At 36.7% G+C, this 10,630-nt stretch overlaps 2 protein-coding genes across 2 annotated transcripts; both read right to left on the bottom strand.

The window, feature by feature from the left end:
* Window positions 1-505: 505 nt before the first annotated feature.
* On the bottom strand, window positions 506-2,945 carry LOC140993864 (uncharacterized). The gene is made up of 4 exons (XM_073463419.1): window positions 2,906-2,945; window positions 1,983-2,106; window positions 1,659-1,832; window positions 506-1,506 (listed from the first exon to the last, which is right to left on the bottom strand). The coding sequence occupies exons 1-4, from the start codon at window positions 2,911-2,913 to the stop codon at window positions 868-870; spliced, it is 945 nt and encodes a 314-aa protein (XP_073319520.1). The 5' UTR covers window positions 2,914-2,945; the 3' UTR covers window positions 506-867.
* Window positions 2,946-3,710: 765 nt separating this feature from the next.
* Window positions 3,711-8,532, bottom strand: LOC140993806 (uncharacterized). Its single transcript, XM_073463351.1, has 5 exons — window positions 8,477-8,532; window positions 8,314-8,336; window positions 5,190-5,313; window positions 4,865-5,038; window positions 3,711-4,712 (listed from the first exon to the last, which is right to left on the bottom strand). Exons 1-5 carry the CDS (start codon window positions 8,477-8,479, stop codon window positions 4,074-4,076), a joined length of 963 nt encoding a protein of 320 aa, XP_073319452.1. The 5' UTR covers window positions 8,480-8,532; the 3' UTR covers window positions 3,711-4,073.
* Window positions 8,533-10,630: the final 2,098 nt, after the last annotated feature.

Raw genomic sequence — 10,630 nt, 5'->3', positions numbered from 1 at the left:
TTGTAGTCCACAAAACATTTCTGGAGCCTCACAAGGCTTGCAACATTCTCCTAAAACAATGTAAATTTAAATGTAAAAGAAGAAAACAACCAAATAAAGAGAAAAAAAAACATTAAATGGCTCCATTCAGCTCCTCCCACTTAATCCAGTTTTTTTTTTTATTCTTTTCATTTGTTTTTTTAATTTTTAATTTTAAGTTACTTAATTTAAGTCCCCATCTACATCAGTTGTTAAGGAAAATGCTGCAATGCTGTTTTGCTGTGAAGCTCCAAAAATGTTCTGAGGATTATGAAACTTTTGGGGGAACTCATCCTTTAATAGCAGCAAACAACTGATTAGTATGTTAAGATATGGCTCAGCAGAGAATGACATCACACTCCCTCTCTGTGTGTTGTAATCTGAGTTTCTCTGTTCTTTGTTTGGGAAGTGGGGCGTTTTCACATGTAGAATAAAGGTTTCACAATTTTTAGACAAATATTTCACAAACTTAGTAAAACAACTTATGAAGTTTACATCAAAATTTTATTGTTAATTTCACAATAAATACATGAACATCCTCTGCATGCTTTATTCAAACAATTAAAACACATTTAGCTTTACAATTTTTTCCATGAATATATTCATATCTTTGTTACAGTAGCAATAGCTAAAGCATTAACAATGATAAATGATGATAAATGTGATGATAAAGCAAAACATATTTACAGCTCTGATCACATGAATATCGTTTCCACAAACAGGTAATTTCAGTGCTGAGAGGGGTACGGAGAAGTCTCTACTGATAAAGAATCAAAACCATCGAGATCAATCTGGTCACTTTATAATAAAGGACCATAAGAATTTTACTCATCAGTACTTAATATGCCATCAGTTCCCTTGTGGGGTGTAGTAATTATTATCCCATTGAAAATGCAGCATGTTAAGAAACTCCTTAAGCAGTTTCTTTACATTCTCTACAGCCTTCTTCCTGTTTGCATCTGTGCATGTGTCAGATGGTTGCTGTACCCGCTCTCTCACTTCTCTCTCTTTTTTGAGCAAGTTGCTCAGACTTTCAGGTTCAGCACAGTTGCCATAGACCCACTCCCTTGTTTCACTTGTTGTCAAACCAAACATATTCCCACATGATCTACAAGGGGCCACTGGGGTTCCATCACTGAGGCTAAACGCCTGACACCTGACCTGCTTTGGAAGTTTGATTGTTCCATCAAAATATGACTTCTTCTGCTTCTTCTTTTCTTTTGAATAGTAGGTCATCACTGCATCAGCTATGTAACTGTCCCATTTGCTGAGACAGGATGCAGCAAGAACGATTTGCCCAGGAGCAGGGGCAGAAGTGGACATGGAGACTCCGTAGTACCTGACTGAGTTTGGGGTCATGTCGGGCTGAGAGACACACATGGTGGAGGAGACCATAGCCGTTCCTCCATCCTTCTTCAGTAGAAGAATGACCTCTTGCAGCCTTTTTTTAATTTCATCTTCACTCTGTTGTCCATTCAGGTTGACAACCTGCAAGAAATCACAAATATTATAAAAATTTGTGTTTGTTAAATTGATGATTATGATGATTAAACATACACTGTAATATTTTTAGCACACTAGCAGTTTGATAAAATATGATAAGGAACATTGTATTACCTTTGGACAAACTATAAACTCACCATGTCTAGCACACATGAAAATGGACTGCGCTTGGGTAGTCGAGAGGAAAAGAAAACAAAAGGTTGAGGGTAGCTGCCCTTCAGCCTATTAAGCATGTCGGGATCGTCCAGAATACTTTGTGGGGAATATTTGGGGGTGTTGATCTCCCCAAGAAAGAAGATGCTGTGAAGAACCTGTTGAGTGAAAACACATTCAAAGAGAGTTTCTGAGTTGTGTGTATCAGAGAAGCATTATGTGCAGAAAATACACTATGACACAGCGATGCATTATGAAAAAAAAAACAGAACATATCAAATGTTCCTAACAGTCCTCATCAGACGTACCTCATCAACCAACTCTGAAGGATGTGCTGGCCTCTCCTTCTTTGATGCCATGTCCACCATTTCTTTGATAATCAAGAAAGCATTCCTTCTGAAAAGTTCTTGCTTTTTCAGAAATTCTTCTTCCCTAAAATAACAAATGTAACTGTTGTCAGAAAATGTATTTCCTGTAGAAAATGCAGTGTGAATAAATGTCCTTAAAGAGCTGGAAATGTTTGACAATTAAATGGTTTCTGTAGCTGAAAGAATGCAGAAGTAGTTGACTGAAAAACATATGAAGAGTAAGTGAAAGAACAATAATTTGGCACCGTGTAACTAACCTGTGTACATTTCTAACAACAATATCACAATTCTTCTGTCCATGCAGAATGCGGCAGTAACCACTGTTAGATCCCAAGTATAACCCTGTTCAGGAGGTACTGGACCAGCTCTCCGTTATAAAGGGTTAGGTCCCTAAACCTACAAGGTGTCACTTTAAAATGGGATTTAGATAGGGACTGCTTAAGTTGGTAGCAAAGAGACTCGCCTAGCTTCTTACTGCCTACGTCCTAATGTCTACCCTGCTTCATCTGGCTTGGCACCTGACTTCGATAGCCCCTGAGTCAGATAAGGCCACCAGCCACGCTCCTTAACGACAGCTCCCCTCTAAATGAACTGAGCACTTGGTTTGGTGCCAGGTAGAATTTTAGGTGCTTTTTGTATACCCTAATGGACTGTTTCAATTTGTTAGGCTAGAATAACCTTTAAGAGCCTTTAAGATATTTTGCACACTCATCGCCTACTTTTTACTTCCATCAAAGAATCATAAAATCAATGTCCACAACTTCTACTTTAACTGTTTCATGTTGGTTTTATTGCATAGTTTTAGCAAGGGCGAAGCCTACAGCTCATACTTATCTTATGTTTGAGTGAAACAGTGTACTCACCTCGTCATCGTCTGTGCAGCAGCCTGATGCAATTAGAAACAATACACGACACATGACGACAATTACACGTCACTGGTAACAAAAATTAAATCAGCAATGCAGAATTTAATCATAATGGTAAAATAAATTCAAAGAGAGACCACATAAGAGCAGCTACTCACCATTGTAAGGACGGAGAAAGTGAAACAGAATGAAAGAATGGAGCCCTCCCCCCTGACTCAAACTACCACTCCTTATCTGGTTTTATGATATGATGTAGAAACCAAACAGTGAATGTTTACTCACACAAACAGATTAGGGAGAGCTTTATCACGAAGGTCCCTTTGTTTCATCTGAATAATACAGTAGCAACTGGTATGTTCACTTCTGAACAGATAAGAAAGTCTTAGTGAATATGTAACTGTACAAGGAAATAAAAGTCAGACAGTTAGATGGCCTCTTGTGCAAGAGACAGAATGTGCACTGTGTACTTGGGTGTGGTGCCACTGAACTCAAGTTAAAGCATAATATCCTGCATATGCAGAAATGACTCATTTAGGCCGGGTATTAAGAAAGAAACTGATTGTAACTAAGCATGGTGACTGATGTTACAGCTTTTTACAGCAACTCATCCTTTAATAGCAGCAAACAACTATTCAGTATGTTAAGATATGGCTCAGCAGAGAATGACATCACACTCCCTCTCTGTGTGTTGTAATCTGAGTTTCTCTGTTCTTTGTTTGGGAAGTGGGGCGTTTTCACATGTAGAATAAAGGTTTCACAATTTTTAGACAAATATTTCACAAACTTAGTAAAACAAATCATGAAGTTTACATCAAAATTTTATTGTTAATTTCACAATAAATACATGAACATCCTCTGCATGCTTTATTCAAACAATTAAAACACATTTAGCTTTACAATTTCTTCCATGAATATATTCATATCTTTGTTACAGTAGCAATAGCTAAAGCATTAACAATGATAAATGATGATAAATGTGATGATAGAGGCAAAACATATTTACAGCTCTGATCACATGAATATCGTGTCCACAAACAGGTAATTTCAGTGCTGAGAGGGGTACAGAGAAGTCTCTACTGATAAAGAATCAAAACCATCGAGATCAATCTGGTCACTCTATAATAAAGGACCATAAGAATTTTACTCATCAGTACTTAATATGCCATCAGTTCCCTTGTGGGGTGTAGAAATTATTATCCCATTGAAAATGCAGCATGCGCAGATACTCCTTAAGCAGTTTCTTTACATCCTCTACAGCCTTCTTCCTGTTTGCATCTGTGCATGTGTCAGATGGTTGCTGTACCCGCTCTCTCACTTCTCTCTCTTTTTTGAGCAAGTTGCTCAGACTTTCAGGTTCAGCACAGTTGCCATAAGGCCACTCCCTTATTGCACTTGTAATCAAACCAAACAAATTCCCACATGATCTGCAAGGAGCCATTGGGGTTCCATCACTGAGGCTAAACGCCTGACACCTGACCTGCTTTGGAAGTTTGATGGTTCCATCAAAATATGACTTCTTCTGCTTCTTCTTCTCTTTTGAATAGTAGGTCATCACTGCATCAGCTACGTAACTGTCCCATTTGCTGAGACAGGATGCAGCAAGAACGATTTGCCCAGGAACAGGGCCAGAAGTGGACATGGAGACTCCGTAGTACCTGACTGAGTTTGGGGTCATGTCGGGCTGAGAGACACACATGGTGGAGGAGACCATAGCCGTTCCTCCATCCTTCTTCAGTAGAAGAATGACCTCTTGCAGCCTTTTTTTAATTTCATCTTCACTCTGTTGTCCATTCAGGTTGACAACCTGCAAGAAATCACAAATATTATAAAAATATGTGTTTGTTAAATTGATGATTATGATGATTAAACATACACTGTAATATTTTTAGCACACTAGCAGTTTGATAAAATATGATAAGGAACATTGTATTACCTTTGGACAAACTATAAACTCACCATGTCTAGCACACATGAAAATGGACTGCGCTTGGGTAGTTGAGAGGAAAAGAAATCAAAAGGTCGAGGGTAGCTGCCCTTCAGCCTATTAAGCATGTCGGGATCGTCCAGAATACTTTGTGGGGAATATTTGGGGGTGTTGATCTCCCCAAGAAAGAAGATGCTGTGAAGAACCTGTTGAGTGAAAACACATTCAAAGAGAGTTTCTGAGTTGTGTGTATCAGAGAAGCATTATGTGCAGAAAATACACTATGACACAGCGATGCATTATGAAAAAAACCCCCAGAACATTTCAAATGTTCCTAACAGTCCTCATCAGACGTACCTCATCAACCAACTCTGAAGGATGTGCTGGCCTCTCCTTCTTTGATGCCATGTCCACCATTTCCTTGATAATCAAGAAAGCATTCCTTCTGAAAAGTTCTTGCTTTTTCAGAAATTCTTCTTCCCTAAAATAACAAATGTAACTGTTGTCAGAAAATGTATTTCCTGTAGAAAATGCAGTGTGAATAAATGTCCTTAAAGAGCTGGAAATGTTTGACAATTAAATGGTTTCTGTAGCTGAAAGAATGCAGAAGTAGTTGACTGAAAAACATATGAAGAGTAAGTCAAAGAACAATAATTTGGCACTGTGTAACTAACCTGTGTACATTTCTAACAACAATATCACAATTCTTCTGTCCATGCAGAATTTGGCAGATCCCGTTAGATCCCAAGTATAACCCAGTTCAGGAGGTACTGGACCAGCTCTCTGTTATAAAGGGTTAGGTCCCTAAACCTACAAGGTGTCACTTTAAAATGGGATTTAGATAGGGACTGCTTAAGTTGGTAGCAAGGAGACTCGCCTAGCTTCTCACTGCCTACGCCCTAACCTCTACCCTGCTTCATCTGGCTTGGCACCTGACTTCAATAGCCCCTGAGCCAGATAAGGCCACCAGCCACGCTCGTTAACGACAGCTCCCCTCTAAATGATCTGCAGTCAGGTCGCCTCCACTTCGAAAACCCCCGGTCAAACTAGCCCCCAGTTATTTTGTGGTGCCTGTATATACTACATATTACGGTAATGCAGTCCAAGAACAGAATTCAAAATGAAAGCACCGAACTATGAACACAATTTGCAATTTCACATTAATTCAGTCAGTCAATCTGTTAATTATTTTATAAATTAATTGAACGATAAGTTAATTAATTAACTGAGCATTAAAGGAATTCATTCATTGATTATTTACATAAATCATTTTACCAGCCTAATTCTGATCACATTGAAGCCTTAGAAGATGGAGGCCATGGCATTTCATCTGTGTGAATAATTAGTCCAACGTAAAAATAAACACAATATCAGGAGGTTTTGATGACGAATTAAAAAATTAGAGGGCACTTAATATTGAAATATTTTCAATATTTCCCTCAAATTCAGATTTACGTTAAAGGAAAACTTCCTGTTTCCACAGACTAATTTGACTTCAGACTGATAGTACTCCACGTCAGAGTTTCACTCAGATAATACCAGGAAGTTCTGATGTGGAATTTCAAATTTAAAGCCCTCTGAAATTTAAAATATTGTCAATATTTCCCTCAAATTCAGATTTATGTTAAAAGAAAACTACCTGTTTCCACAGACTAATTTTAATTCAGAATGATAGTACTCCACCTCAGAGTGTCGCTCAGATAGTAGCAGGAAGTTCTGATGTAGAATTTCAAAATTAAAGCCCTCTAAAACGTCAAATATTTTCAACATTTTCCTTTAAATTCAGATTGATATTTCAAGGAAACTACCTGTTTCCACAAACACATTTTACCTTTTATACATCCTATCTGGGTCCCTGTGATGATATAAAAGCAGTATTTTTGGAGTTTAATCCACTGGGGCTATGTATAGAAATTCTCTGCAAATTGACGAACCAATCAAGATATCAGAGGGCTTTAATTTTGAAATTCCACATCAGGACTTCCTGCTATTATATGAATGACTCTCTGAGGTGGAGTACTATCATTCTGAACTGGAATTACTCTGTGGAGACAGGTAGTTTCCTCAAAATATCAATCTGAATTTAAGGGAAATATTGACATTTTTTACTTTTAAGAGGGCTTTAATTTTGAAATTCCACATCAGAACCTCCTGACATTACATGAGTGACTCTCTGAGGTGGAGTAATATCATTCTGAATTAAGAGAGAAATATTTGACATTTTAGAGGGCTTTAATTTTAAAATTCCATATCAGAACTTCCTGGAATTATCTGAGTGTAACCCTGCGGTGCACCACTATCAGTCTGTAGTGAAATTAGTCTGTGGCAACAGGGAGTTCCCTTTTAATATCCATCTGAATTTCTATGTAAATATTGACAATATCTGATATTTAAGAGGGCTTTAATTTTGAAAGCCCACATCAGAACTTCCTGTTATTATATGAGTGATTCTCTGAGGTGGAGTACTATTTGTCCAAAATGAAATTAGTCTCTGGAAACAGGTAGTTTCCTTGAAATATCTATCTGAATTTGAAGGGAAATACTGAAAATATTTGACATTTCAGAGGACTTTAATTTTGAAATTCCACATTAGAACTTCCTGGTATTATCTGAGTGAATCTCTGAGGTGGAGTGCTATCATTCGGACCTGATATTGGTCTGTGGAAACAGGCAGTTTCCTTTTAATATCCATCTGTATCTATATGTAAATATTGACTACAGCTGACATTTAAGAGGGCTTTAAATTTGAAATTCCACATCAGAACTTCCTGGTATTATCTGAGTGAAACTCTGAGGTGGAGTACTATCAGTCTGAAGTCAAATTAGTCTGTGGAAACAGGTAGTTTCCCTTTAACGTAAATCTGAATTTGAGGGAAATATTGAAAATATTGTAATATTAAATGGGCTCTAATTTTGAAATTCGTCATCAGAACCTCCTGATATTGTGTTTATTTTTTAGTTGGACTAATTATTCACACAGATGAAATGCCATGGCCTCCATCTTCTAAGGCTTCAATGTGATCAGAATTAGGCTGGTAAAATGATTTGTGTAAATAATCAATGAATGAATTCCTTAAATGCTCAATTAATTAATTAATTAACTAATCGTTGAATTAATTTATAAAATAATTAACAGATTGACTAACTGAATTAATGTGAAATTGCAAATTGCGTTCATAGGTCGGTGCTTTCATTTTGAATTCTGTTCTTGGACTGCATTACCGTAATATGTAGTATATACAGGCACCACAACTGGGGGCTAGTTTGACCGGGGGTTTTCGTAGTGGAGGAAGGCTTGACCGCAGTCTAAAACGATCTGAGCACTTGGTTTGGTGCCAGGTAGAATTTTAGGTGTTTTTTGTAAACCCTACGGGACTGTTTCAATTTGTTAGGCTAGAATAACCTTTAAGAACCTTTAAGATATTTTGCACACTCATACAGCTCATACTTATCGTATGTTTGAGTGAACCAGTGTACTCACCTCGTCATCTTCCGTGCAGCAGCCTGATGCAATTAGAAACAATACACGACACATTACGACAATTACACATGTCACTGGTAACAGAAATTAAATCAGCAATGCAGAATTTAATCATAATGGTAAAATAAATTCAAAGAGAGGCCACGTAAGAGCAGCTACTCACCATTGTAAGGACGGAGAAAGTGAAACAGAAAGAAGGAATGGAGCCCTCCCCCCTGACTCAAACTACCACTCCTTATCTGGTTTTATGATGTGATGTAGAAACCAAACAGTGAATGTACACTCACACAAACAGATTAGGGAGAGCTTTATCACGAAGGTCCCTTTGTTTTATCTGAATAATACAGTACTGGTATGTTCTCTTCTTAACAGATAAGAAAGTCTTAGTTAATATGTAACAGTACAAGGAAATAAAAGTCAGACAGTTAGATGGCCTCTTATGCAAGAGACAGAATGTGCACTGTGTACTTGGGTGTGGTGCCACTGAACTCAAGTTAAAGCATAATATCCTGCGTAGGCAGAAATGACTCATTTAGGCCAGGTAGTAAGAAAGAAACTGATAGTAACTGAGCATGGTGACTGATGTTACAGCTTTCATGAAAAAACACATTGTCTCACTGAGATGTGTTAATTTTTATTGAACAAGGAGCTTACATAAGAAACAATAAACATAAGCCAGAAAATAGGCAAAATCGCATATGCATGAAATGTAGAAACATATAGGTACATCATATCATATCATGTCATATTATATCATATCATATATCATATCATAATCGGTCCAGCACAACAATAAGGACAACGCTGGAGGTCTCACTTGAGGCGATCCTTTCTCTGGACAAACTTCTCCAAGATCTGATGGATATCCCATACTGCTGTGAGTAAAACTTTTCTTCTTCTTCTTCTTCTTCTTTTTCTTCTTCTTCTTGAAGGCAGAAAAATTGCGCTTACATAATCTCAAATACATTAAATAAAATTATATAGAAATAAAAGTGGAAAAAAAGACATTACAGCTCCTGAAGCTGAAACATCTCGGTCGCCCCCTGGTGGCTGCCTGCATTGAAGGTCTAGGTCAAAACCTGGTATATGGCTGGATTGTACAGGGTCAGTCTGTGGAAATGTGCCCAGTGGTAGTCAGGTGTAGTGTTTATAATGTGGATTTCTGGATATTAAATGCTCATCCGCAACGTTCTGTTGTGGTCCCAGTAATAAGCATCAGTCTATTTGTTCTTTAAGTGTACTGAAGTAGCAAGTCAGGCCTTGATTGAAAAGATATGTGACGCAGTGATCAATATGCTCCTGCTCCTCTGACATTGCTACACTGAATGATGTTTCCTGCAATGATTTAATATACTACACTATCGTTTTGTTTTCTCAAGATCACGAATTAATTATATCGTTATCTCGGGAAAACAACGTTTCGTTATCTCGAGGAAATTATCCCATTATCTCGTGAAAATGGCAGTTGTTATTTCGAGATAATAACTCGAGATCTCGAGAAAACAAATAAAATTAACTTGTTATCACGGAAAAACGGAGGAAATAAAATGTATGAATGCATGGCCCTTTAGGGCTTCCGTATGTTCCAATTGTTTATATATGTATATATATATATATATATATATATATATATATATATATATATATATATATATATATATATATATATATATATACATATATATACATATACATATAAATACATATATATACACACATATATATAATAGTATATTATTGAATGTTTTATATCTACATTTTCACTTTCTGGTCAGCAGGTCAAATGACTCCAATATAATAATAAAAACATGCAATAATAATAGGTCAGTGAAATCAAAGGGAATAATAAATATAAAATAAAAATAATAAATTAATTAAATTAATGAAAATGTTTAATTATTATAATCAGTATTAATATTAATAAGAATTCTAGTTGTCTCTGCTCCACGCTGTCATCTTTTTCTATCATGTCTCTATCTGCAGTTGTTTTCTCTACTGCTCTGCTTCATGCTGGACTGTTACAGTGTACTATTAAGTAGAGGTATGACAGTGGCAATAAAGTTATGACAAGTTGGTAGAAGATATCTAATGTAGCCTATTGTTATTTTAAGGTGTAGTTGTTTGTTTGTTTTATTTACAAAAGTACTTTTGAAAAATGTAAATATATGCAAGTCTAACAGGTATTTCACATTCCTGTCCAGCTGGGTGTCTTCATCTTCAGAGACAGTCTCCCACCATTCCTCAAAGTAAAGTGGGACCACTTTGAATTAATTCAGTGAATTAAATAAACTCAAATCGGAATATTTATTCAGTCCTG

Source organism: Pagrus major, chromosome 3 (genome assembly GCF_040436345.1).
Source record: "Pagrus major chromosome 3, Pma_NU_1.0".
NCBI lineage: Eukaryota > Metazoa > Chordata > Actinopteri > Spariformes > Sparidae > Pagrus > Pagrus major.
Note: the sequence above shows the minus strand (reverse complement) of the source record. Positions and strands in the feature narration are given on the sequence as shown.

What these genes read in the sequence shown, in the direction of transcription:
- LOC140993806 (XM_073463351.1), bottom strand. An exon ending in CTTCAGAGTTGGTTGATGAG is followed by an intron (nt 5,039 to 5,189) that starts GTACGTCTGATG and finishes TTCACTCAACAG; the next exon opens with GTTCTTCACAGCATCTTCTT. An exon ending in TTTCATGTGTGCTAGACATG is followed by an intron (nt 4,713 to 4,864) that starts GTGAGTTTATAG and finishes GATTTCTTGCAG; the next exon opens with GTTGTCAACCTGAATGGACA.
- LOC140993864 (XM_073463419.1), bottom strand. An exon ending in CTTCAGAGTTGGTTGATGAG is followed by an intron (nt 1,833 to 1,982) that starts GTACGTCTGATG and finishes TTCACTCAACAG; the next exon opens with GTTCTTCACAGCATCTTCTT. An exon ending in TTTCATGTGTGCTAGACATG is followed by an intron (nt 1,507 to 1,658) that starts GTGAGTTTATAG and finishes GATTTCTTGCAG; the next exon opens with GTTGTCAACCTGAATGGACA.